The sequence below is a fragment of the Leptopilina heterotoma genome, unplaced genomic scaffold (genome assembly GCF_015476425.1).
Source record: "Leptopilina heterotoma isolate Lh14 unplaced genomic scaffold, ASM1547642v1 Lhet_44, whole genome shotgun sequence".
Taxonomy (NCBI): Eukaryota; Metazoa; Arthropoda; class Insecta; order Hymenoptera; family Figitidae; genus Leptopilina; species Leptopilina heterotoma.
This window is the reverse complement of record NW_025111084.1, coordinates 2,936,567-2,962,386: the sequence shown is the minus strand read 5'-3', so window position 1 is coordinate 2,962,386 and position 25,820 is coordinate 2,936,567. Positions and strand designations below refer to the sequence as shown.

The following is a 25,820-nucleotide window of genomic DNA, read 5'->3' as shown; positions in this document are numbered from 1 at the left end:
AAATTTCAGCTTATTTTCCCTTTTGTAAATATTTGCCCGTTAAAGTAGCTACACACCATCCACTTAAAAAAACCTTTTTACAATATGCATATTTTAAAAGAAAAAATAATCTAAAAAGATTTTTTTTTCAGGAATTCGGAACTGTTAGGATATTGACAGTTTTTTCCAACTATCATTTTATCAGAAGAAAGAAAAATCCATCACTTCCGACCACTGTTTTTTTTTATTCCCTTAAACATAATACGAAGATTATATAATACGCTACAACGAAAAATATTCGAAGTATCAGAAAAAACTACAATTGTTATTATATATATATATCCTCTCTTACGTCGATTCAGATTAAATAAAAAACACTTAATCTTTCTTTTTTTTAAATAATTATTTGGAAATAATCTAATATTTGAAACTAGAAGCGCATAATAAAGAAAATTATGAGCTTAATTTTCAAGAAGAAAAATCTATGATTAAACGCAGACAGAAGCTTAGTAAAAATTACAATATACTCAAAACTTGTTTTTTTTCATTCATTAAATGAAATATTCAATCATTCACTTGTTATAAACAGTGATTCGATGATTGTATTATTTATTGCTCATAATTCATCAAAAATCATTCAATTCATTCCTGAAAATAGAGTTAATGTTCAAGTTCGATAATATAGAGATAAGTCTTTTATCTCTAAAAAAAAAAATTAATTGGCAAAGAATACATTTAGTGATTTAATTCTAGTATTTAAACTCCTATTATTTTTTTTAGAGTTTACGTCCTGCCACTCACAATTCCAAAAATATTTTAGAATTAAAGAAATTTTTACCCCCATCAAAAAGTACTATAAAAAAGAAAAATAAAACAAAAAAATCCCTCTATTTAAAAAGAAAGAGGGAAGTTAATTTTTTCTCATTAAATCAGAGTTTTGCATTAAATCAGAAATGAACATTATTTCTATTCAAAGTGATTAATACAATCGAATGAATGTAATTATTTAAAAATAAATGTTCTAGTGTATTCAAAAAAAATTTTTTTTTCTTTTTGTGAATCATTGCGATATTTCAAAATTAATTTTCATTAATAAATTATGAAAGTATCGTTCGAAAATTTATTCCAATTGTGAAAATTGGAAGAAAATCGAATAATCAATGAATATTTTTAAATATTAATGTCACCGTTAAAAAAAAATCACAGAATTCTTACCGCGAAGAAGCTGCTTATTTGTTTGGACTCAAAAAACAAAGAAAAAAATTCTCTTCTTTTTAATTATCGTCACCGTCATCATCGTCGTCCGAGATGTACTTCTTTGTTGACTTCTTTCTCCTACCTACGCGTCCATCCGTCTTCTTTTGCTTCAACTTGATTTTCATTTTTACACTGGAATCACCATCCGAACCATCCTCGGCGTCTGGAAAATTATTATAATTATTTCTATAAATTTCTAATTATTAAATTTCTATAATTTAGTTTTACTTTTTAACTATTCTTTCAATCAAAATATATTTTTTAGTTCTTTCAAATAGATTTCAATATTTTAATAAAAAATTGTAATCTTTAATCTTTAATTTCTTTTAATTTTTAATCTTTAATAAAAAATCTCAATACTAAGAAATAATTTTAATAAAAAATAATTTGTGTATTGAATTATTTAAATTAGGGTTGCCACAAAAATTTTATTTTGTTTTTCTCTAATTTTCAAAAAGAATTTTCACAAGAAAATTTTTCTAATACAGTTTATTAGCGAATATCTTCAATTTTTAAATTATTCGAAACACCAGTAATTTTTTTAAAATAAATATTCATTCATTATTATCATTCCTTCATAGAAATTAAAATTTTCGAAAATTTCGAATTTAAAACCTGAAATTTAATTATTTATAAGAATTGCTATTGTAATTTCTCAAAAATTGTTTTCCAAATTTCAATTAAATTATTTTCTAGAATTTTTAAATGAAATTCTTTCCTAAATCAATTATTTTTAATATTTTTCCAGAAACTTCTTTGAGAAAAATTTGAATAAGAATTTTTCAGAAAACTAACTTCTTTGGCATTTTTAATAAAAATTTGTTAAAAGTTTAATTTGAAACCTTCGAATTCAATTATTTATAAAAAAAATTGTAAACTCGACTCTAGTAAAATTTAATTATTTCTGGAATTTTCAAGTACAATTCACAAAAATTATTAAATTCAATTTCAAAGTTTCTAAAACTTTAATACAAAACCTTTTGAAATTCAATTATTTTTATAAAAATTGTAAACTCGGTTCTACTGAAATTAAATTACTTTTAGAATTTTTTATGTAAAATTATTAAATTCAAATTTTCGAAAACTTTAATTTAAAACCTTTCAAAATTGAATTATTTATATAAAAATTGTAAACCCGGTTCTACTAAAATTTAGTTACTTTTGGGGTTTTTAAGTAAAATTATTAAATTCAAATGTAAAATTTGTATAACTTCAATTTAAATCCTTTTGAAATTCAAGAATTTATAAAAATTGCAAACGCAATAATCGCTAAATAATTTATAAGTAACAATTTTACGATACTTCAAGAATTATATTGTTTAAATAAATTAAATTTCATATTCTGTAGTTAAAGTTAAATTATTGTCAGAAACGGAATTTTCTGAGTTCCCTGACATGTTACAACCCTTCTGATAATATTAATGGTAATAAAAAATAATTAAAAAATTTTATATAATTTGGATGTTAAATATTTACCATGAACTTGAAGCTACAGATAAATTAAAATATAAACTCTTTAATTTGTAATGAGAAAAGACGAGAAAAAAAATTAAAATTCATAAAGAAACTTTTCTTACTCACCTTTATCGTCCTCGGAAATGGTTATTTCAATTTCTAATTTTCGTCGTGCATCCGTAAAAACAGTCTGTAAAGTGATTGAATCTTCATGAATCAGCGACGCTTCTTCGTTATAAATTTGCGCGTTCCTGCATAACTGCATAAAGTCCTTTTCCAATTCATCCAGATCGAAATACTAATGAAAGAAGAAAAAATATTAGCTTCTTCATAATTAAAAAAAAATTCTAAACTTTCTAAAAAATATTACAAACTTTCAGAAACTTGTTATTTATTTTTTCAGAGAAATTAATTCCCGTGAAAAAATAAATAAATAAAAAAATTTATTGAATTTCAATTTCTGAAATTTAATTATTTCTAAAAGTTACAAAAGTAATTCTTCCGAATTTTAAACTAAACTTCTTCTTTAAATCAATTATTTTCGAATTTGCAATTAAAATTCTCCTAAAGCTGAGAAAAAAGAACATGAATTTAAAAATTTTGTCAGACATAACAAAGAATAAAAAACAACAAAACAAGTGTTTGGATTTAATTAAAAAAAACAGATTTTCTCACCTTTCCTTCTTCAATTTTCGTAAGAAGTTTATTAATAGTAAGTGGTTTCTTAATAATGTCATAATAATCAGGCAACTCTCGTCGCGATGGTAATTTCATGAACGGTTCACTGAGCAATCGTCCATCAGCACCATGAGTATAATCAACAACTTCGGCAATAATTTTCTTCATTGTTCGCTTCAATTTTGGATGAATCGAAGAGCCGCCTCTTCGTTTCTTTGGCATTGGCTCGTCGTCCTCCTCGCCCTTTTTCCTCCTCTTTCTTGTCTTCTTCTTCTTTTTATCATCCTCCTCTTCCTCATCGTATTCAACGCCCTCCTCATCAATTGCCTTGAGCCATTCCTTATCAGTGAGACTAAACGTATAATCAACTTCCTTACGTTGACGTGAGCCACGTCCCAAAAATCTATCCTCATCTTCCTCATACGCCCATCTTTCCACTTCGTCATCGTCCTTCACCAACCAATCGGGAAGTTCCGCCTCCTCAAGAAGTCGTGGCTTTCGTTGTGGTCCCAATTTTGCCTCCTCTCTTCTTCGTTCAAGATCCAATTTCTGGAAAGATTCAAACTCACCTTCCGATCTTGCTATCATTTGATTCACTGTCTCATCATCGGGAACCTCATTCTCCTCCTCGTCATCAGCATCGTCCTGATGTAAAATACTCTGTAAAAATTGCTGTCTCTCTGAGCCTGTTGATTTTTGATCGAACATTCCCGCTTGAATAACTTTCTCGTCCATATTTAATTTGTAACGAGCAGCAGCCAAAATTCTCTCCTCAACTGAATTTACTGTCATTAAACGTAGAACGCGTACTTCATTCTTTTGACCGATTCTGTGAGCTCTGTCTTGTGCTTGCAAATCCTGGAAAAAATTAAATATTCCTTTAAATTATTTCTTCCTTTGAAATTTAATTATTTCTAAAAATTAAAACTTTTGTCTAAATGTGTATAAATAAATTATTATTATATAATAATTGTAGGATTGTTTTCAAGTTACCTGATGAGGATTCCAATCGGAGTCGAAGATGACGACAGTGTCGGCGGCTTGAAGATTCAAACCAAGACCACCAGCTCTTGTTGACAGCAAGAAGAGGAAATAATCTGAACCCGGATCGTTGAATTTCTTCAACAGATCACCTCTGTCTTCGGCTTTTGTTGTGCCGTCCAATCTGAGATACTTGAAACCCCGCCACGTCAAGTAGTCCTCCATAATTGTCATTAATTGCGTCATTTGACAAAACAGTAATACTCTATGGTTTGTTGCTTTCAATTTCGGCAAAATTCGATCCAGCAATTCGAATTTACCCGAGGCTCGGAATAAGTCAGGTCTAATTGAAAATAAATTGAAAACAATTTCAAATAAACATTACGAACATTTTTTTTAATCATGTATTAAAACAACAAAAATTAAGTGAAAAAAAAATAAATAATATATCAAGTATAATTATATATGAAACATATTCTTACCCGGCTACAATTCCTCCTTGAGTGCCAACGTGCTCACAATACTTTTCTTCAATTGCTTGGAACATGAATGGATGATTACAAAGTTTTCGTAACTGAACAATTGTATTCATCAAAGCCTTCGCTCCACCTTTGCCCTGTTTTCCTTTCTCCGAACCGTCAGTCAATAGAACTCCTTTACTCTGCATGTGTCTGATTAAAAAGGAAACGAACATTAATTACCAATCATCCGAAAAAAATTCTAGTTCACATTTTTCTTTAAAATTTAAATATTATTTTCATAATTTTTTAGAGCAATTCAATTATTTTCAATACAATTTTACTAAAATTTCTCGAAAGAATACAATTATTTTTAAAAATATTATTTAAATTTAATTATTTTCAATAGCTTTAATATAAATTCAATTATTTTCAATAATTTCTGATATAAAATTCTTCGAAAAAATTCAATTATTTTTGTAAATAATAAAATTCTTCTAAAAATTCAATTATTTTCAATCCAATTTTAATTAAATTTCTGTAACAGTTTCATTTAATTTTTAAAATTGTAATAAAATTTTTCTAAACCATTTCATTGTTCTCAAAAGTTTTTAATAAAATTCTTTGTAAATTTCAATTATTTTCAAAATTTTCAATTAAAATTACTTTAAAAAATTACATTATTTTTACGAAATTTAATGAAATTCTTCAAACGAAAAATGTAATTATTTACAAAAACTCTAATAAAATTGTTTAAAAGAATTCTATTTTCTATGAATAATTTTAATATAATTTAATAGAAAAATTATTAATTGCAATTAATAATAAACACGATTATTTTAAAAACTTAAAAGAAATTCTTTATAAAATTCAATTACTTTCAAAAATTTCAGTCAAAATTTAAAAAAAACTCGATTATTTTCAAGAAAATTGAAAAAAAATCTTCAAAATAATTCAATTATTTTAATGAATTTTAAATAAAAATCTTGCCAACAATTAAATTATATTCAACACAATTTTAATTACATTTTCCCGAAAGTACTTAATTATTGAAAGAAATGTTGATAAATTTCTTTAAATGAATTCAATTATTTACAAATTTTTATATAAATACTTTACAATAATTCAATGATTTTAAGTAAATCGACAGTTTAATTATTTCTGAAAATAATTAAATTCTTGAATAGAATTTTATGAAAACTATTTTAAATAATTGAATCCCTGCAAAAAAATTTATTATTTCTACAAATAATTAAATCTTTGCAAAATTTTAAAAAATAAGTGAATTTTTGAGAAGAATTTTATGAAAATTGTATTTAAAATAATTGAATATCTGTGAAAAATTTACAATTCATTGATATTATTAAATTCTTTCGAAGAATTTTAAAAAAAATGTTTAAAAATAATTTAATTTTCCCTGGAATTCAATTAAAATTGTAATTAAAATAATTGAATTCCAGCAAAAATTTCATTACATATTTTTAAAAATAATTGAATTCTTAAATTAGATTTTATTAAAAGTTTTTTTAAAATAATTGAACTCCTGTGGAAAATTGAATTATTTTTTAAAATAATTGAATTTTCAATTATTTAAAAATTCTTTTTATAAATACTTTACAAGAATTCAATGATTTTCAGTATATTAATTTTAAAATTGAAATAAATTAAAAATAAAAATTATTTAAAAAGTTAAGAAACAAAAACTGCGAACGGATTACCGGATTACAACGATTATTAATAATATAAGTTTACGTAAAAATTGACTTACTTATAAAGCACCTTCTGCAAGCCAGACATGTCACATTTTACTATATATTCAACCTTGTCAGGCAATTGCGATTCTACTTCTTTCTTCAAACGTCTCAAGAGGAAAGGTCGCAAAACTTTGTGCAGACGACGAATAATTAAAATAGTTTCTTCCTCGTTCAGTTCGACCTAAATTCAACAAAATACATATTTTTAATTAAAAGTTCACGAGTTTTATTTATAAAAGAAAAACGAAAAAATTCTAATTTAAAAAATAATAAATAATAAAAATTTGAAAAGACTACTACTCACTTTTTCACCAGTCGTTGCGAAAGGGGCATTGAACCACTGCTCGAATGTGCTGCAGGATTTGAAGATGGATGGCAGTAGGAAATTGAGAAGCGCCCAAAGTTCCGGCAATTTATTTTGTAATGGTGTACCAGTGAGAAGAAGACGATGGGGCGCCAGATAATGTGTATTAAGCACTTGCGTCAATTTACAGTGATGATTTTTCATTCTGTGACCTTCGTCAATGATCATATATTTCCACTGAAGTTTTGCCAAAACACTCTTGTCTTTAATGACATACTCATAAGTTGTAAGTAGTACATTGAATTTAGTCGCTCTCATTTGCGACTGAATTGCCCTTCTTCCAGCCGGTGATCCTTTATAGGAGACAACAACAACGCTCGGCGCCCATTTCTCAAATTCCAAAACCCAATTCGACAGAGTCCTGTCAAATTATTTCATATTATTTAAATAATAAAATTTATTTTCGCAATTAAATAATTATATTAAATTATAAATTTATTATTTTTCGAATATAAAAAATAGAATATCAAATACTAGACAAATATTTGGTAATGAAAATAAATAATTAAATTCGAAATTTGAATATTTGGAGAAAGAACTTACGATAGAGGAACAATGATTAAAAACGGTCCATTGACTTTCTTCTTTTCCATCAAGTACGTGACAAGAGCAATTGTTTGAATTGTTTTACCGAGACCCATCTCATCAGCGAGAATACCATTTAGATTGTTATTGAAAAGAGAGACCAACCACTCCAAGCCCTGGAAATTATTTTCAAGTTATTCAACAATCTGAATATTTATCTATTAGATTAGATATTTATTTATTATTTATTAGATTAAAAATTTATTGAAAAGAAAATAAAGTATTTTACCTTAACTTGGTATTCCTTTAATTTGCCATTCACTAAAATCGAAGCCTGTTCAGTTACACCCTCATGAACAGTGTGAGCAATACTGTAATACGTTTGTTCCTCCGTTTTGTATTCGTCGTCTTCGACCTTTGCCTTGTTGACCGGTTTCTTATTCTGTTCATTCTGTTCATCATCCTCTTCAATGCTCTTTTCTTTTTCTAAGAGAAGAAAATTTTCATAAAACTTTGTTTCTACTTCATTGTTCAAATTCGTAAACAAAATTTTTGCATTAATAGACAAAAATTGTTTAATCTTCAAAACATTCAATTAGAATTCTTTTTTAATTTTCAAATTCAAAACATTTAAAATAAAGGAATAATATTGAAAAAAAATCAGAATGCGACCCTAACAAAATAGAAAACTCACGTTTCTTGTCCTTATCGCCCTCTTCTTCGCCATCGTCCTCACTGTCTTCGTCACTTTCAGTTTCAATCATTTCCCATCCGGGATGTGTTTCCATAAAGGCAGCAAGTTGACTCATCATTGGAGCGTCCTCGCCAGTCAAAGTGCGACCAGTAGAAAGTTCAATGACATGAACTCGCACATCTTCCACAGTTCCGTCTTCTCCAATTTCTCCGTCTCTCTTCCTCTTCTATTAATAAATGTATAAATAAATAAATAAATCTACAACTTATTGAAAAAAACTTAAAAAAAATTGTAATTGTAGAAAATAAATTATTTATATTATTAATTTTGTTTACCTTTCTACGTCTTTGTTCTTCAACTTGTTTTCTCCTCTGCTCCATTTTATGTTGCTTGACCATTTCAGTGAGATTGCAAATGTATTCGTCGGTCTGCGAAAGAAGGAAAGCGAGACGTTTGTCTTTCTTTTGATCGATAAGCTTTCGATAACCCTCTTCGTCCTCGGCCATAAGACGACGCATACGTTCCTTCTCAATTCTCTCCTGTTCCTTCTTTTGTTCACGCTCTGCATTCGCATGATAATTAAGCACCGCTTTATTGAGACGAGACATTTTCGCAAGATTATTACGATGGAATTCTTTGAAATCTTTGCCATGCTGAAGAACCGAACTAAGGAATTCCTAAAAGAAAAAATTACCCATTTTCTATTTATTATCATTTTAAAAATTTAAAATAAATATACAAACAACTTTTCTAAAAATTTCAATTTGAAGGTGAAAAATATCTTTAAACTATTATTTTTTGTATATTGTATACAAAAAAAACAAAAACTTATTAAATAATAAAGATTTACCTGATGTTTTTGTCTTCGTTTACGTTCCGCTTCGAGTTTCTGTTGTTTCTCCAATTTCTCCGTTGCTCGCGCTTCACGTAAACCTTGCCTCTTGGTTCGTTTATAACCTTTCACGTTAATTGCAGTCTCCAATGTTGTATCCTTACGAGTGCAAGCAATAATCTAGAAAGAAAATTAAAAGTTAAATTTAATTTCAAAAAAATTTCCAATTTTTAAAAAGAAATTTTATTATTCCCACAAACCTCAGATCTGAGTTGTCGTTGGAAGTTCAAAACTCTCAACATTCTCAATTCAATTTGCGCCTGAATTCGAAGATCTTCGGGCATATTTGTCGGCAAATTGCTAAGTTGCTCCATACGAAGTGCAATACGAGCAGCGACTCTGCGAAAATTCAATTATTTTCCTATTATAATAAAATTCTTCGAAGAAATTCAATTATTATTAAATTTTTTGATAAAATTCTATGCAAACAATTCGATGATTTTCAATACATTAATTTTAAAATTAAAAATATTTAAAAAGAAAAATTATTAAAATAGTTTAGAAACAAAGAAGCAAACAAAAACTAACTTCAAACTGAGAACAGATTAATAAGAAAATAAATATAAAGAAAAATATTTTTAAAAATAAATAAAAAAAAAATCTTTCTGGAAAAATTGTAACTTAAGAAAAAAAAATCGATTTAAAAAGGAAAAAGAATGTGGAAAATTGAAAGTTTACCTGTTTTCGCGTTCCTGGAGAATTAGAAGAGGATCAAGACCGGCGGGTTTCGCGAGACTGGTAACTCTATTCGTCTTGGCTCCCGGCTGTGGTTGTTGCTGCTGTTGCTGTGGAGTTTGAGAACCAGGTCTCGGTGGTCCCGTAGGGCCCATTGCATTGGCACCAGGTGCTTGTGAACCGGACGTAGGACCTTGAGAAGGATCCATGGGTCTTTGACCGATACCTGGAGGAGGACCTCCACCTGGTTAAATTCATTTCGACAATCAAGATTTGTCCCGGGATCATTCTACTCTACTTTTGCTCTTCACTACACAACGAACTAACACTACAAAAAAAAAAAAAATAAATAAAAACAAGAAAAATCATCTAATTTTTGGAAAATAATATAATTTTCCTTCCCTTGCAATTTTTTCGTTTACTACTATTTTTCTTTGATTACTATTTTTCATTTTCTTCTTTTATTACTATTTTTCAATTTCTTCTTTCCAATTTCTTCAAATATGAATATTTATCCAAAGAAGAAAGGAAAACTTGTTGCCTTTATTTTAACTGTTTTCTATTATAAATCGTACCTATGTAAATTCTTTTTTACTTTCATCAAATTATATTTATAATCTTTAAATCATTTTTTTTCAATTTACATTTATTTATATTTCTTTTATTTCAATTTATAGAACTTGGTTCAATTTTTCCTTTTTTCAAATTTATATTTGTTATTGCAACAACGAGCATGCATTTCAAAAATAAAAAAATGATTACAAAATCTAGAAAAGCAATGAATAAACAATAAACAAGCAAACTAAAAATCGAAGGGGCAGAAACAAAAGATAGAGTAGTCACCCAAAAAAAAGAAAGAAATCAAAAAGAAATCGTCTAAAACTATAAAAAAAATTACCTTGAAGAGCGAGTGCCAATTGCTGTGACAAAGGTTGATTTCGCGCTAATAATCGATAAGCCATTATCTGCATACTGTAAAATATAAAAATACAGAACTAAGTATATAATTGTTATACTCACACTCAACGGTAAAAATATTCGAAAAAAGAAAACTAAGAAATATTTTTATTTATTCACTGTTAATCGGGAATAATTCATCGAAAACTATTTCAAATTATTTTAACTATTTGAAAAATAATTAATAATTCTCAATGTTAAAAATAAAGCCATTTTTTATTTAAAATTTTTTGTTATGTGGAAATTTTTTATTTGAAGTTGAAAAAATATTCATACCGTAATTGTTGCAACTGCTGTGAGCTGAAAGTTTGTTTATCTCCCATACTGTTTCCTTGACGGGCTCTAAGAGCAATAAGTTGAGAGTAACGTGGATCTTCTTGAAGACCTTTCTCTTCCATAGAGTCAATGGCTTTCTGCAGGGCATTTAAATTCTCCTGTCCGGAGCCTGGAGGACCTGGTGGTCCTGGTGGATTGCCTGGTATTTGTACAGGTGCATTCTGATTCATTTGACTGCCGGGACCACCGGGAATTATTGGACCAGTGCCGCCGGGTCCCATTTGACCTGGTGCTCCTTGTTGACCGACTGGACCACCTCCTGGACCCATTTGATTTGGATTTGGAGCACCTGAGAAAATAGTTCAGTGTTAAAAATTAATTATTTAACTCTTTAAGTAATTTAACTATTTAATTATTAAATTATTTAACTAGATATTAAATTATTTTATTAAAATAATCATTAAATTAAATTTAAAAAATTCATTGATTTAAAATTCCGTAGTAAAAAAATTTATTTAAATAAATAAATGAAATTAATGATGAAAAAAAATAAAGTAAATTAAAAACTTGCCAGAAGTAAATTAACTAAACCATTCATTTTTTTAAAAATTAAATGAAAGAAAATCAAATAAATTGTAAATAAAACAACTGAATTAATTTTTATTAATATCACGAACCTGGTGGAGCACCAGGACCCATTTGATTTGGTGGTCCGCTTTGATTTGAAGATCCCATTTGTCCTGGTCCACTCTGAACCATATGTGGAAGGCCTTGCGGTCCATTAGGACCCATTTGATTGGGGCCCATCGGTCCTTGTTGGGACGATGGTCCCATACTGCCCGGGAATGATATTTGATGACCTGTTGAGAGACAAAAATTAATTTAAGTAAACCTCACCGATACATAAAAAAAATTATATTTAAATTTATGATAAAACTGTCTAAAAAGTTAAAAAATAAAAAACATTTAAATAAAAATTAAAGGTAAAAATAATAAATAACAAAATTATTACCTAACTATAAAAAAGTATTTATTGAAAAAATTATGTAAAGGTAAACTTAATTTGTAAATCGTAAATATTTAAATTATAAATTTAATTCAATTTCTTTAATTTTTCAATCGATATTAACTGGTAATTTATTAACTTTCTAACCTTGTGGAGCGCCGGGTCCCATTTGTCCGGGCCCACCCTGCGCAGCGGATCCCATTTGCCCTGGGCCTCCCATATGATGTCCGCCTTGTGGTGCATTCGGTCCCATTTGTCCAGGACCCATTGGACCTTGTGAACCTGGACCCATTCCGCCTGAGGATGAAAATTGATAACCTAACAAGAAAAATTAAAAAATATCAAACTTTACAGACGATAATTCTTTCTTTTAAACTAAAATAAAAATAATCAAAAAAAAGAAATAAACATTTATTATCGTCCATAATCGTCTCTCCGTTTGATAAATTTTAATTCTTCTCTGCAGAGCATACAATTTTTTTTCTTCACAATATCAATTATTCTCTATATTTTCCTCAAATTAAAGAAAAAAAAATTAAACTTCAATATTAATTTGCCATCAACTAAATTTAATATTTTGACATTTTCTATATGAGAATTATTTTCATAATTTCTTTTTTTTTGCTTTTGTTAATTATTTAATTATATTTTGTTTACATAAATAAAATTAAACAAAATAATTGACCTCAAAAATAAAAATCGAATTAATATTTAATTATCAAAGAACTGAGAGAAAATATTTGTTCAAATTACATCTGTTATTAAGGACATTAGTCTCGTTAAAAATACGTTACAATAGATAACAGTTTGCCAACACCTGATGATAAAAACAAAAAAAAAGAAAAATAAATAAAAATTGAATATTCTTAAAAACAATTGTCTTTGATAACTATATGAAAATTTCTAGTTTGCTCGCGCTTGAGAAATAGTTTTGTAATTATACACGAGAGATTATGTCACGAGACTGACTAAGCGCGGTAAATACTCAAGTTTTGAACTTGAAGAAACAAAAGCCATTGACTTTATTATTAATTTCCGAATATGTCCTTTCTTTTTCATCAACAAAATGAGTCTCGATCAAATGTCCAGTCACAATCAATACAACAATTACAATTTAATGAACGTAAATTCTACTTTGAGGCAAGAACAAAAAAAAAGTTACTGTTTAAATATAAATAAATAACAAGACTAAAAATTATAGAAATGATAGTATTAACATTATAGAAATAACAATATTAAAATTATAGAAATGAAATTAACAGTATAGAAAAAGCAATATTTCAAATTATAGAAATGATAAATAATTAAGATGATAAAAATTAATGAAGTAATAAAAATTTCCAAATGAGAAAAATATTTTCAGGGCGAAACATTATTAGAAAATTTGTAAAGTGAATAAAAAATATTGTAAAAAATAAAAATTAAAAAGTAAATTCAAATTTAAATAAAAAACTGAAGCAGTACCTGCCGGTGGACCACCAGGGCCCATTTGCCCTGGACCTCCTTGATTTCCAGAGCCCATTTGACCGGGACCGCCCATGTGATGACCGCCTTGAGGACCGTTTGGTCCCATTTGACCTGGAGCCATGGGTCCTTGTTGCGAACCCGGGCCCATTCCTCCTTAGAATTAAAAAATAATAATTATTATATTATTATTATTTTATTTATTATATTATTACTAGCTGTCGTACTCGTCTTTGATGGGTTTTAGTTTCTACCAATACATTTAACAGTGTTTCTACCAATCTGGAAAATCAGAAAATAGCCGGGAATTTAATTTGACCGGAAAATTAATAATTAGTTACCATTAGCTATTTCGGTAGTATAATATTACTATTTGAATAGTCTCCACCCTTTAGCAAAAAATCAAAAATTATCAAAATTTCGAAAAAACGAATTTCTTAAAATTCAACATTTTTTCTTCTCTTTTATGGCATTTAGCTTAATTATTTTTGGGCTCTTAAAAAATACTTTACTTATTTAATAGTCCCCACCCTTTGGTAAAAAATCAAAAAAAAAATTTAACTAATTTCAGCAGAATTTTAGTTATTAAATTTTTTTAAAAATATAGGTTTTTTAAAATCTTTAATTAAATGAGTATACATACCGGGTGGAGCGCCAGGGCCCATTTGTCCAGGACCACCTTGACTGGCAGAGCCCATTTGTCCGGGACCTCCCATATGATGACCGCCTTGAGGACCGTTTGGTCCCATTTGACTCGGTGGCATGGGTCCTTGCTGTGCTCCTGGTCCTAAATTCGTAAACTGATGACCAGGTGGTCCACTCTGACCCATTTGAACCGGCGATCCGCTCTGATTCGCCGAACCCATTTGCCCTGGCCCTCCCTGTTGCACCATGTGCGGCATTCCTTGTGGACCAGAATGTCCCATCTGACCCGGTCCCATTGGTCCTTGCTGGGAACCTGGACCCATTCCTCCAGAATACTGGTGACCTAAGGAAAAAAATAAATAAATAAAGCAAAAAAATAACAAAAATAACTATCGATCATTTTATACAATTTCAGAAATAATTTCTCTTTCAGAAAAGGAAATATAATTCTAAGAAAAATTATACATTTAATAATCTTTTTAATTTTTCAATTCACTAACCTGGGGGACCACCTGGTCCCATTTGCCCAGGTGGATTCTGACCTGGACCGCCTGGCACCATATGATGCCCACCTTGTGGTCCATTAGGCCCCATTTGATTCGGACCCATTGGTCCTTGTTGAGATCCCGGTCCTCCTTGACCCTAAAAACAATAATACGACTCCAGTTTAGATTTCTTCCTCTTTTTGATTTCTTGAAAAAATTCCAAATTTCACTTGAAGTAACACTTGAAAAACATTAAAGAATACTATGAGATAAATCACCATTTGTGTATTTTGCGGTCCTCCGGGTCCCATTTGTGAATTAATAGGACATCCAGGTCCCATTTGTCCTCCTGGGCCCATTGGTCCTCCAGGTCCCGGTTGTCCAGGTCCAGGACCAGGTCCTCCTTGACTCTAAAATAATAAATTAAATTTCCATTTCTCGTTCATCATAATCACACATACTTTATTGATAATAATAATTAACAATGTTATCAAATAACAAATTTTTTTTCGAATATTTCCCTTTATCAAAAATTAGTCTCAGTGAAATACTGAAATCTAACTAGGAAATTGAAAATTAATATTAATATTGACAAAAGAGATAAATTGCATAACAGAAAATAGATAATGTTTGAGAAAGGCAGAGAGAATAAAAAATTGAAAAGCTTTGTTGCTAATCTAATAAACGTCACCATTTAAATAATCTGACAATAAAAATTTATCTCCACACAATAAATATAAAATTTTGTTTTTTTCAAATTAGAAAAAGAAATATCCTTAATCCATCAATATAATTCCAGAAAATTTAAATTTATTTTTATTTACAGAGTTTTGTATCTTTTAAAATCTATCCGCAACTTTAGCGAGTAAACAAGTATTTTTTAAACAAAATATTATGAAATTCGATGAATGTGACACTATTAAAAAAAATTATTAACATGAAAATGTAATTGAATAGAACAATTATGGCGGGGATCGATAACTAGTACATACTGAAATCAATGCCTATTCACACGACATTATTGCGTGATATCCTTAATTATGAATTTTCATTTTTATAATTAGTTAACTATATGGTTAACTATATAATTCGTATTTTAACCGTTTAATTTTAAAGCCTATAGTACAATACTAATTAATATAATTTTTCCAATTTTATAATTAATTATAATTAATATTATAATTAATAATTATAGTTAACTAATTAATAAATTAATATTAATAATTAATTAAAAAACTAGTTTACTATTATTTTACTCTCTAAATTTAAAATTGGTAAATTTTACTAATTAGTAGAAATTATGTACTATTTATTAGTAAAATTAACTAATTAAAAAGCAAAAATTCAGTTACTAATTCAAATTTTCAGAGTAAATAAAATTAATTAAAATTTAAAAAAATAATTAATTAAAAATTAAATAAGTAAAAATAATTAATAATTAATATTGATAATTACAAATTTTTTTACTAAAATAAAAAAAAATTCTACAATTTAATTAGAAGAATTAAACAATAAATTTCGTCAAGAAATGAAAGTTTCATCTTGATAATAATGAATTAAGTTGAATGAAAATAGAGGAAAAAAATGCAATTTCCGAATAAAAGTGAAAAACTAGGAGGGAGAAAAATTGATTATTTGTTATTTACTGATGTGACAAGCGTTCTTCCTGTCCAGTCAAGGGCTATACACTTGGGGAACATGCCTTAGAAACGTGACACACAATATTCACAAGCGTGTGAGTGGCATGCAAGCCGCAAATATTTCTGCGAATAAAAGCTGAATAGGTTCACTCTATTGTTGATGACACACAACAACCACGTGCTTTTCACACTCACAAAAATTCACATTCTTGTTTTTTTCGATACTAGATCTTTGTTATTTTTCTTTTCTTTTCTTTTCTCCTTTTTGCCTAAATTAATTTTTTTTTTTCAAAACGACGGGACCGAAGCTAAAAATATTTTCCTGCAATCAATTTTCATCTGAAACAAAATCTTTTATTATAATGAAAAAATATACCTTAAAGTTTTTTCAAAAACACAAAGTTAAAAATATTCCTTTTTACACGAACTGGGTTATTAATAAAAAAAATAAAAATAAAATTTGTTGACAATATAGTAAAGTTTTTCAAACACTTCAAAATAAACGATAATATTGTCGAGGAAATAAATAAAAATTAATTTCAAAAATAAACAAATCGTACCAGTTTAACTAACATTTAACATTTTTTACTAGAAAAAAATGTTTTTTAGAAAAAAATAAATTAAAAAATAATTTTTTAAAAATAATTTAATAGATCAGATATTAAATTCGAATTTGTTAATTCTCTTCATAAAAAATAAACTATTTTTTTATCTTTCTTTTTTTCGTCAAGAGAATATAAGTCAAGTTAATTTAATTTTAAGTGTATAAAATTGTTTACCAAACAAACGCATTAAAGTAAAAAAAATTCAATTTTGACAGAATATTTTTTTGTCCACTAAAAGATGGATAAAAAAATATAATATAAATATAACATAAATATAATATAAAAAAAAATAATATCAACTTTCTATTGAATTTCTAAAAATTAAATTACATTTTAATCAATAAAAATGTAAATGACTAAAAAAATAAACAAACAATGAAGAAATAGGTAAAAGATAAAAAAAACAAAAAAAATATATACCGCCAATAGTGGTGGGGGATATGATTTATACCATAAGTACGGAGCTTCATTCAAAGAGCTGTTATTTCATCGACAACTTTTTGCTGAGAATTTTCTTGTTCTCGATCAAGGTTGATTATACTATCAAGTTCAAGTGCAAGTTTTCAAGAGTCTTCAACTCATTAGTGACAATGACCTCTCAAGAAGAATTAAATAATTGTTATGACTTTGTCATGAAATTAATCATCGAATCAGCAAAGGTGAGAAAATAATCTTTTATTATTTTTTTCGATAATTATAAATTATAAATTATAAATTTTCAATTTTCCTCTATTTCCTTTTTCTCTCAACAAAAAGACATTTTTTTCCAAAACAAATTTCAAAACGAAAATTCCTACATTATACCACAAAAATATTTTTAAAATACCAAAAACAATTGTTTTTTAATTTTATAGAAAACTAAAATGGATAAAAAATATTTTTAAAAAATTAAAAAATTTCTTTTTTACATTCTCATAAAAAATGAGGTTTTGTTTTAATTTTAGTTTCCTCTAAAATTAATTATTTTTTCCCTATAAAGCTCCCAATGGATTTTTTTTTTAACAAATATTTGAATATTTGGTTTAGAAAATGTGAAATATTTGAAAGAAATACAAAAGAAAAATGTTTCAGGTGATTCGTGAAGCTATTCAAGGGGGAAAATGTATTGAAACAAAGGCTGGAGATTGGGACTTGGTGACACAATTCGATAGAAAAGTCGAGGATATTCTTATCACAGGACTGGCAGAAGAATTTCCACATCACAAGTAAGAGAATTTTCTCTAATATCAAAAATTTATGACAACTCATAAATCTAATTAAAAAGCATAAAAATATTCAATTAGAAGAAAAAAATTAAATTAGTTTTAATTACAAAAGTTGAAAAAATAAGTGAATAATAATTATTATTTGTCCAAAACCGAAAACTATTGATTATGATGAAATATCAAAATTATTATATAATAATTATTATTTAACTATTACAATGACAGTAATTATTATTACATAATAAAAATTACAATAACAATAATTACTGTATTTTAATTATTAGAATTGAAATAGAGCTAAAATAACAATTATAATACTAATAATTAAAATAATAATAATAAATAATATTTACATAAAATAATTTAGAAATTACGAATTTAGAAACAAAACCATAATTATTTGGAACTGAAAAATTTTCAGATTTATCGGCGAAGAAACGGTTTCATTGACAAATAATTTGCCGGAATTAACAGACGATCCAACATGGATAATCGATCCAATTGACGGAACAACAAACTTTGTCCATTCATTTCCACACACCTGCATTTCAGTGGCATTGGCTGTCAATAAAAAACTCGAAATTGGAATTGTTTATAATCCAGTTTTAGAGCAAATGTTCACAGCAAGACGTGGTCAAGGAGCATTTCTAAATGGCAAATCTATTAACAGTTCTAAAGTCGAAGGTTTTTACAAAGCAAACATATTTCCTCTTTTTAGAATTAGAAATATTTTTCCAATTTTACCTTTTAGTAAAAATACAGCAGTTTCATTCGAAACGAATAAATAATAGAAAATTTGTCGATTATGTCAATTAAAAAATTAATTTCATTTACGTAAATTAAATTGATTTTGCCAATCGAAAAATTAATTTAATTTACTTAAATTAAATTATTCGAAAATATCAATAACTTCTTCTTTAAATAAAAAAATTTAATCATTATTATTTTTCCATTGGAATTAAGATGTTCAAAAATTTTAAATTTAAACTTTTTTGAAATTCAACAACTGTGGGAATTATTATAAAACATGAAGAAATCAATCAATTGGAGTCTTCGACACGGAGTTATAGCTTTCTTCATGTTTTATAATAATTGAAAATGACCGTGTGATAAAATCATTATTTTATATTATAAAAGAATATTTTTACTTTAACTTTGTCAAAATTATTTTTATTATTTCAATTCAATAAACATTTTTTTGAATTTTTAACTACAATTCTTCTTTAAATCAATTATTTTTCATAATTTTTAAAAAAGTTCTTTGACAATTTTCAAATTCATCTGTTCACAATTTAATTTTATGAAATTCCGATTATTTGAAAAATCTTCAGTTAAATATATTTTAGAAAATAAAAACTTGAAATTTAATTTTTACGAAGAATTGTAACAACTTTTGAAAATATTTAATTTCGTTTAAGAAATTTAATTAAAATCTTACTGAAACTTATTAATTTATTATATAAAATAATTTTATAACAATTTTTGAAAATAATTGAAACTTTTTGAAGAATTTTTATCAAAATTTTTAAAAATAATTGAATTCCTGAGAAAAATTTAAATAATAATTTATGTAAATAATTGGATTCATGCGAATAACTTTATTAAATTTTGTTTAAATAATTGAAATTTTGCCAAGAATTTTATTTAAATTTTTGACAACAATTTAATTCTTGGCGAGAATTTTAAAAAAATTTGAAAATAGTTTAATTTCTGCAAAGTATTTTATTATTTTTCTAAACAATTGAATTCTTGTAATGAATAAATTAATATTTATCAAAATAATTGAATTTTGGAAACAAATTTTATTAAAATTCCTTCAAATAATTGTTTTTATAGGACGAATTTTGTTGTTTATCAAGATAATTGAATTCTTTTGCAGAATTACTTTAAAATTATTAAAAATAATTGATTTTCTGCGACGAATTATAAGTTATTTATGAAAATAATCAAATTATTGCAACTGATTTTATTATTTTATTAAATAATTAAATGTTTCTTAAAATTAAATTCATTCGTCAAGTTTTAATAAAATTTTTAAGATTAAATGCATTTTTCAAGGAATTTATTTAAAATTGTATTAAAAGTATTATTTGAAATTCTGCGATGAAAATAATTCGAATTCGAAATAATAAATGAAAATAATTGAATTTTTTCGTAAAATTGTATCAAAATTTGTTTTTAATAATTAAATCATTTGATAAATTTTATGAAAATAGTAAATATTGAAAATTATTGAATCGCGAAAAATTTATAAAAATAATTGGATCTTGCAAAGAATTTTATTTAAATTCGTAAAAAATAATTGAATTTCTGTAAAGAATTTTGTTATTTATTGAGATAATTGCGTAAAAACTTTTGAAATTAATTTTTTGATTGAAAACTATTTTAAAACTATTTTTATCGAAAAATGAATTTAATTTACGTAAATTAAATTGATTTTATCAATTTTCTATTATCCATTCGTTTCGAATGAAACTATTTTAAAAAAACTGTCGAAGGTTTTTTTCGAAATTGAAAACTAAGTTTTACTTTTCGTTTTGATGAAATTGCAGAAGTGTCGCAATCGTTGATATGCATCGAAGCCTCATATGCGACAATAGAAGACATCAGGGATATTATTCTTGGAAGACTTGAAGCTTTTGTTACAATTGCTCATGGAATACGAACATTAGGTTCAGCGGCTTTGACACTGTGTCACGTTGCAATGGGAGCTACAGAAGTCTATCATACCGATAATTTAATGCCCTGGGATGTGGCGGCTGGTGTTCTTATCATAAATGAAGCTGGCGGTGTAGTCATAGACACAGCAGGTAAAGAAACTTTCAATTCATTATATTTTTGAGACGAAGAACAAATTTCTTTCCTAATTTTACGAAAAACCTGTCCACCACCTTCTCCAATCTACAATTCAAAAAATGTATATTAATTTATTTCGAAATAATTAATTTGTCAATTCATATAATTTATTTATTATATTATTATTAACTATTAATTAATTATTATTCCTGTTGGTTAATATATTATTAACATTATTAAAATGTTAATTAATTATTATTAATACTGATTATAACAATTGTTATATATATAATAAATAAAATAATAATGCTAATGACAATGAAAAAAAATTATAACAAATAAAAATTAAAAATAAATTTTTCAAATAAAATGAAAACAAAAGAAAATGAAAAAAAAATGTTCTAAAAAAAGAAATTAATTAACAAAATATTTCTATTCTTTCAAAAACAGGTGGAGGCTTCAATTTAATGAAACCAAAAGTATTGGCAGCTGGCAATAATAAATTAGCTCAAGACATAGTGGAATTAATTAAAGATGCCGACGCTAAAACATACCAAAAACGACTGACACTTGCACAAAATAAAATTAGCACAAAAGTATGCACATCATAGTCATATTAATTTTTACAAAAAGAAAATATAGTCACTTTCAAAAGTAGTCTAGTCTTATATACAAAAAATAACAAATTTTCTTCTATATTGAGAAAACAAATTTAAATTTAAAAAAGTACAAAATAATTTTCAAATTTGACTTAAAAAGTTCAAAATAATTTTTTAATTAATTTAAAAAATAGAAAATAATTTTATAATTATTTAAAAAAAAAATAGAAAAAAATATTTTTTAATTCTAATTTAATTCACGTACCTAAAGTAATTATTATTCTTAAAATTTTCGAAATAAGTTATGAAAATTATTCTTAATAATAAAAATAATTGAACAATAAAAAAATAATTATTGTCGATGGAAAATTAATATTTAAATTACGAATACGATAGGGAACTTTTTTTTAAACTCGAATTGTTTTTTAATGAACAAAATGTACTTAATCAAAATCTAGTTGAAAATCTACAAAAAAAAATTATGTAAAATATTAATTTAAGAAAAAATTTAATGTGTGACTGACTTTAAAATACGTTTGTAGAGAAAAACGCACTATTAGAAAAAATCTATTAGAAAATTGTAATTCTAATCAATTTTATGGTATTAATATATCTTATCTTATAAGTTTTCAATTTTTTTGTAAATAAATTTTTAAGCGACCAGTATAATTGTTTCATTTTTCGACTATTAATATTCTTGTAATAATAATAATATTCTTTTAATAATAAAAACAATAATAACAATTATTATTACTACAAATAATTAATTTCGTTTCAATTAATTTTATAATAATAATAATGATATTTTTTGATAATAAAAACAATAATAGCAATTATTAATACTATTAATAATTAATTTCATCTAAATTAATTTAATAATAATATTTTTAACAATAAAAACAATAATAATAACAATTATTACTATTAGGTATTATATTTCTTAATTGTAATAAATAAAATCCAATAATAAACAGAAAAAAAAAATTAGTTAATTCATTAAAAACGAATTTTTGGTTGATTAATCAATTAATTATTTAAATTATTAATTAATTAATCAGCACCCAATAGAAATAGAAAAATAATATTTTAAATCACATATAAATAATAGATCTGGAACAATTATTTGCTGAACATTAAAATTGATTCAAATCGTTTCCAAGAGAAAAATGTAGAGAAACAAAAAATTGCTAAAAAAAATGAAAATCAATTAAAAAAAATAATGACAGAACTTTGCTATGGCAATAAATACAATTATATATATCTATATATAATCAAACATGAGTAGTATTTGTCATGTAAATAATAAGCTTAACCTTTACAGTCACATTGTCTGATGATGAAAACTCATTTGCGCAACATTTGTTATCTTTTATATCAGTGATAAGCGAGAGCATAAGGACAGAGATATTCTTTCAGATTCATTTTTAGTGCCTTTACATTAAAATAGTTTAAATTCGAACACGATGTCGGAAGCAAAAGATATTGAGGAATATTTTGAAATCGCTAAGGAATTAACTCTAAAAGCTGGCGAGGTAAATACTCACACACATAAAATATAAAAATAGAAAAAAAAATAAAAACAAAGAAATATTTTCAATTAATTCAATATTTGGTAATCTCTAATAGTAATGATTTAAAATTGTCAAATAGACTATTGAAAGTAACTACAATAATAAACCAAAATCAATTTTTTTTGCAACAAAATTTAACAAATTTAAATAAATATAAATATTCAACAATTAAGATATTATTATTTAATTGAAATACCAGCTTATCAATGATTTATTTTCCAGAAAATTAATTCAAAGCTTATGTAATTGGAGTTTAGAATAATTAAAGTTCTAATTTTCAATTATTAAAGAAAGAAAAAAATAGTTTAAATTTTTAATTTCGCAAAAAATGAATAAAACACGGAAATTGTTTTTTAAGCAATTAAATATTGATTAGACAAACTAAAAATGATAATTTATCAATTTTTACAGTTATTGTGCATAATTTTCAATGACATTATCATGAAATTAATAAATTCTTTTTTCAAGGTCATAAAAACTGCCTTCAACACGGAAAAATCGTTTCAATTAAAAACAAGGATCAACGACTTAATTACCGAATATGATAAGAGAGTCGAGGACATACTCATTGGCGAATTGTCGAAAAAATTTCCAAATCACAAGTAAGAATATTCATTTAGAAAATAAATAAACTATTTCGTTTACTATTTCGTTATTATCATTGTCACTATTATTGCTGCCTTTTGTTATTATTATTGTTATTATTATTATAAAATTATTATTTAAATAAAAGTTTTTAAATATAAAAAAATTATTTTTCTATGAAAATATTTTGTTTGAAAGTGAAATAAATTTTTTACATTTAAGTAATTTTTGCTAAGATTTTTGAAATCTTTTTTAAAATCTTTTTTTGAAATAGATTTATTGGAGAAGAATCTGTGGACGAAATTCCGGAACTAACGAACGATCCAACATGGATAATTGATCCAATTGATGGTACAACTAATTTTGTTCACTCCTATCCTGAATCCTGTATTTCCCTGGCGTTGACAATTTCTAAAGAATTGGTCATTGGAATAATCTACAATCCAGTTAATGGCGATCTCTACACTGCACAAAAAAATAAAGGTTCATTTTTAAATGGAAACAAAATAAAAACCTCATCTACAACTGGTAAATTCTATTTTTCATATATTCTAATAATAATTTCAATTTCACAATTTTTTCTATTTAACATTTTTTTTAATAGAAATAATTGTTAAATTCTATTAAAATTTTTCTTTAATATAGATATAATTGTTAAATTCTATTTAAAATTTATTTAAATAGAAATAATTGTTAAATTAAAAAGAAATTACAATTACAATAAATTTCAATTTGTAAAATAATAAATAACAATTTTCAGAATTAACCACGTCCCTAGTGTCAACGGATCCTGGTTTATTTCACGAAGGATTGAAAAATAGAGATTTATACGTCGAGAGATTGAAAGCATTTGCGACATCAACTCATGGGTGAATATTTAAATAATTTTCCTTTTTCAATATTTAATTTTACATTTTATATTTTCCTTCTTCCATATTTCATCTAATATTTAATATTTTTCTTTTAAATATTTAATTTAATATTTTCCCTTTTCAATATTTAATTCTACATTTAATATTTTACTTTTTCAATATTTAATTTAGTATTTTTTCTTTTCAATATTTAATTCTACATTTAATATTTTCCTTTTTCAATATTTAATTAATTAAACAACGAATTTTTGTATCAACAAAAAGAGCTTAAATAAATTCTTGAATATTTTCCAATTTCAATTCTGGAATTGAGTATATTTGAGTATATTTTTGAATTTAATTTTCTGAATTATTTTTAAATTGAATTTTTCGAATTATTTTTAAATTTAATTTTTTCGATTTGCAGAATAAGATCCAATGGATCTGCAGCATTAACATTAGCTTACGTTGCCAGAGGGATTGTCGATATTTATCAAATGCAATTATTAAAACCTTGGGACGTCGCGGCAGGCACATTAATCCTACAAGAAGCCGGAGGTGTGATAACTGATCAAAAAGGTAAACTAAACAAATAAATAAATAATAAATAAATTACATAATAAAATGCCACCTAAAAAAAATAAAATACCACCTAATAAAAATGTTCTCTAACAATTGAAAATTGATTTCACAATGAAAATCATAAATTCGACTCAATCATTCAATAAAAAAAGAATAAAACCTTGAAAATCAAACTCATATAAAAATTTCGTAATAAGAAAAAAATTTTTTTTCTACAGGTCAACCTTTCAATATAATGCAGTCACAATTAGGATTACTTGCTACATCGAATCATCAACTTCACGAGAAAACGATAAAACTCATAATCGACACTGATCTCAAGACACAACGACAAAGACTCAAAAGAACATAAAAATTTAAATTCCCCCAAAAAGACAGTCACTGAAAATTGTAACAAAATTTTAATCAATTTCTTGTCAATACCAGAAACACTCAAAAATATCCAATTAACAAAAAATTAACCTTTTGCAAAAGAAAAAAAAACATTACCAAAAAAATTAATACGAAAGAAGGAAAACTACCAAAAAATTAATATACTATGAACTATAATTATAATATTATCATGAATAATAATATAATTTTAGAAAATTTTATTTCCTTCTGAATAAAAAAAATGTATTTGATATGAATTATTATTAGTAAAAACAATTTTATTTTATATAAATTATTGTACGTTATTAATTGTATTTTTCTAAAAAATTTCTACGTTCTGGCGTGTAAAATAAAATAATAGTTATTACAAACAAGGTTACTTTTGTCATCAATTTCAAATTATTTTAAAATTGTAACGAGTATAATGACGACTTAACGGAGGTGTGTAATGTGATCAGTAAAACCACAA

At 25.6% G+C, this 25,820-nt stretch overlaps 3 protein-coding genes across 9 annotated transcripts in view; 2 read left to right on the top strand and 1 right to left on the bottom strand.

Annotated features, from left to right (window-relative positions):
* Positions 1 to 204: 204 nt before the first annotated feature.
* Positions 205 to 25,820, bottom strand: part of LOC122506990 (ATP-dependent helicase brm) — a 40,558-nt gene continuing 14,942 nt past the window's right edge. Inside the window, exons 3-24 of one of the 7 annotated variants that reach the window (XM_043619451.1) lie at positions 14,824 to 14,955; positions 14,561 to 14,702; positions 14,059 to 14,403; positions 13,416 to 13,571; positions 12,099 to 12,269; positions 11,623 to 11,805; positions 10,946 to 11,294; positions 10,611 to 10,684; positions 9,716 to 9,956; positions 9,238 to 9,376; positions 8,996 to 9,157; positions 8,481 to 8,822; positions 8,146 to 8,371; positions 7,741 to 7,937; positions 7,470 to 7,627; positions 6,867 to 7,287; positions 6,577 to 6,743; positions 4,833 to 5,021; positions 4,363 to 4,693; positions 3,367 to 4,227; positions 2,818 to 2,989; positions 205 to 1,399 (exon numbers count right to left, since the gene is read on the bottom strand). In XM_043619451.1, coding sequence (XP_043475386.1) covers positions 1,254 to 1,399; positions 2,818 to 2,989; positions 3,367 to 4,227; positions 4,363 to 4,693; positions 4,833 to 5,021; positions 6,577 to 6,743; positions 6,867 to 7,287; positions 7,470 to 7,627; positions 7,741 to 7,937; positions 8,146 to 8,371; positions 8,481 to 8,822; positions 8,996 to 9,157; positions 9,238 to 9,376; positions 9,716 to 9,956; positions 10,611 to 10,684; positions 10,946 to 11,294; positions 11,623 to 11,805; positions 12,099 to 12,269; positions 13,416 to 13,571; positions 14,059 to 14,403; positions 14,561 to 14,702; positions 14,824 to 14,955 — 5,304 coding nt within the window. In that variant the 3' untranslated portion in view covers positions 205 to 1,253. Of the gene's footprint in view, positions 1,400 to 2,817; positions 2,990 to 3,366; positions 4,228 to 4,362; positions 4,694 to 4,832; positions 5,022 to 6,576; positions 6,744 to 6,866; positions 7,288 to 7,469; positions 7,628 to 7,740; positions 7,938 to 8,145; positions 8,372 to 8,480; positions 8,823 to 8,995; positions 9,158 to 9,237; positions 9,377 to 9,715; positions 9,957 to 10,610; positions 10,685 to 10,945; positions 11,295 to 11,622; positions 11,806 to 12,098; positions 12,270 to 12,360; positions 12,392 to 12,745; positions 12,901 to 13,415; positions 13,572 to 14,058; positions 14,404 to 14,560; positions 14,703 to 14,823; positions 14,956 to 25,820 lie in introns of those variants that run through there. The other 6 variants (XM_043619453.1, XM_043619454.1, XM_043619455.1 and 3 more) reach the window with 6 other exon arrangements.
* LOC122506991 (inositol monophosphatase 1-like) lies at positions 17,243 to 21,423 on the top strand. Its single transcript, XM_043619459.1, has 5 exons — positions 17,243 to 17,449; positions 17,862 to 17,995; positions 18,417 to 18,679; positions 20,548 to 20,805; positions 21,242 to 21,423. Exons 1-5 carry the CDS (start codon positions 17,381 to 17,383, stop codon positions 21,400 to 21,402), a joined length of 885 nt encoding a protein of 294 aa, XP_043475394.1. The 5' UTR covers positions 17,243 to 17,380; the 3' UTR covers positions 21,403 to 21,423.
* Positions 22,729 to 25,452, top strand: LOC122506992 (inositol-phosphate phosphatase-like). The gene is made up of 6 exons (XM_043619460.1): positions 22,729 to 22,922; positions 23,430 to 23,563; positions 23,821 to 24,074; positions 24,307 to 24,415; positions 24,825 to 24,976; positions 25,198 to 25,452. Exons 1-6 carry the CDS (start codon positions 22,854 to 22,856, stop codon positions 25,329 to 25,331), a joined length of 852 nt encoding a protein of 283 aa, XP_043475395.1. The 5' UTR covers positions 22,729 to 22,853; the 3' UTR covers positions 25,332 to 25,452.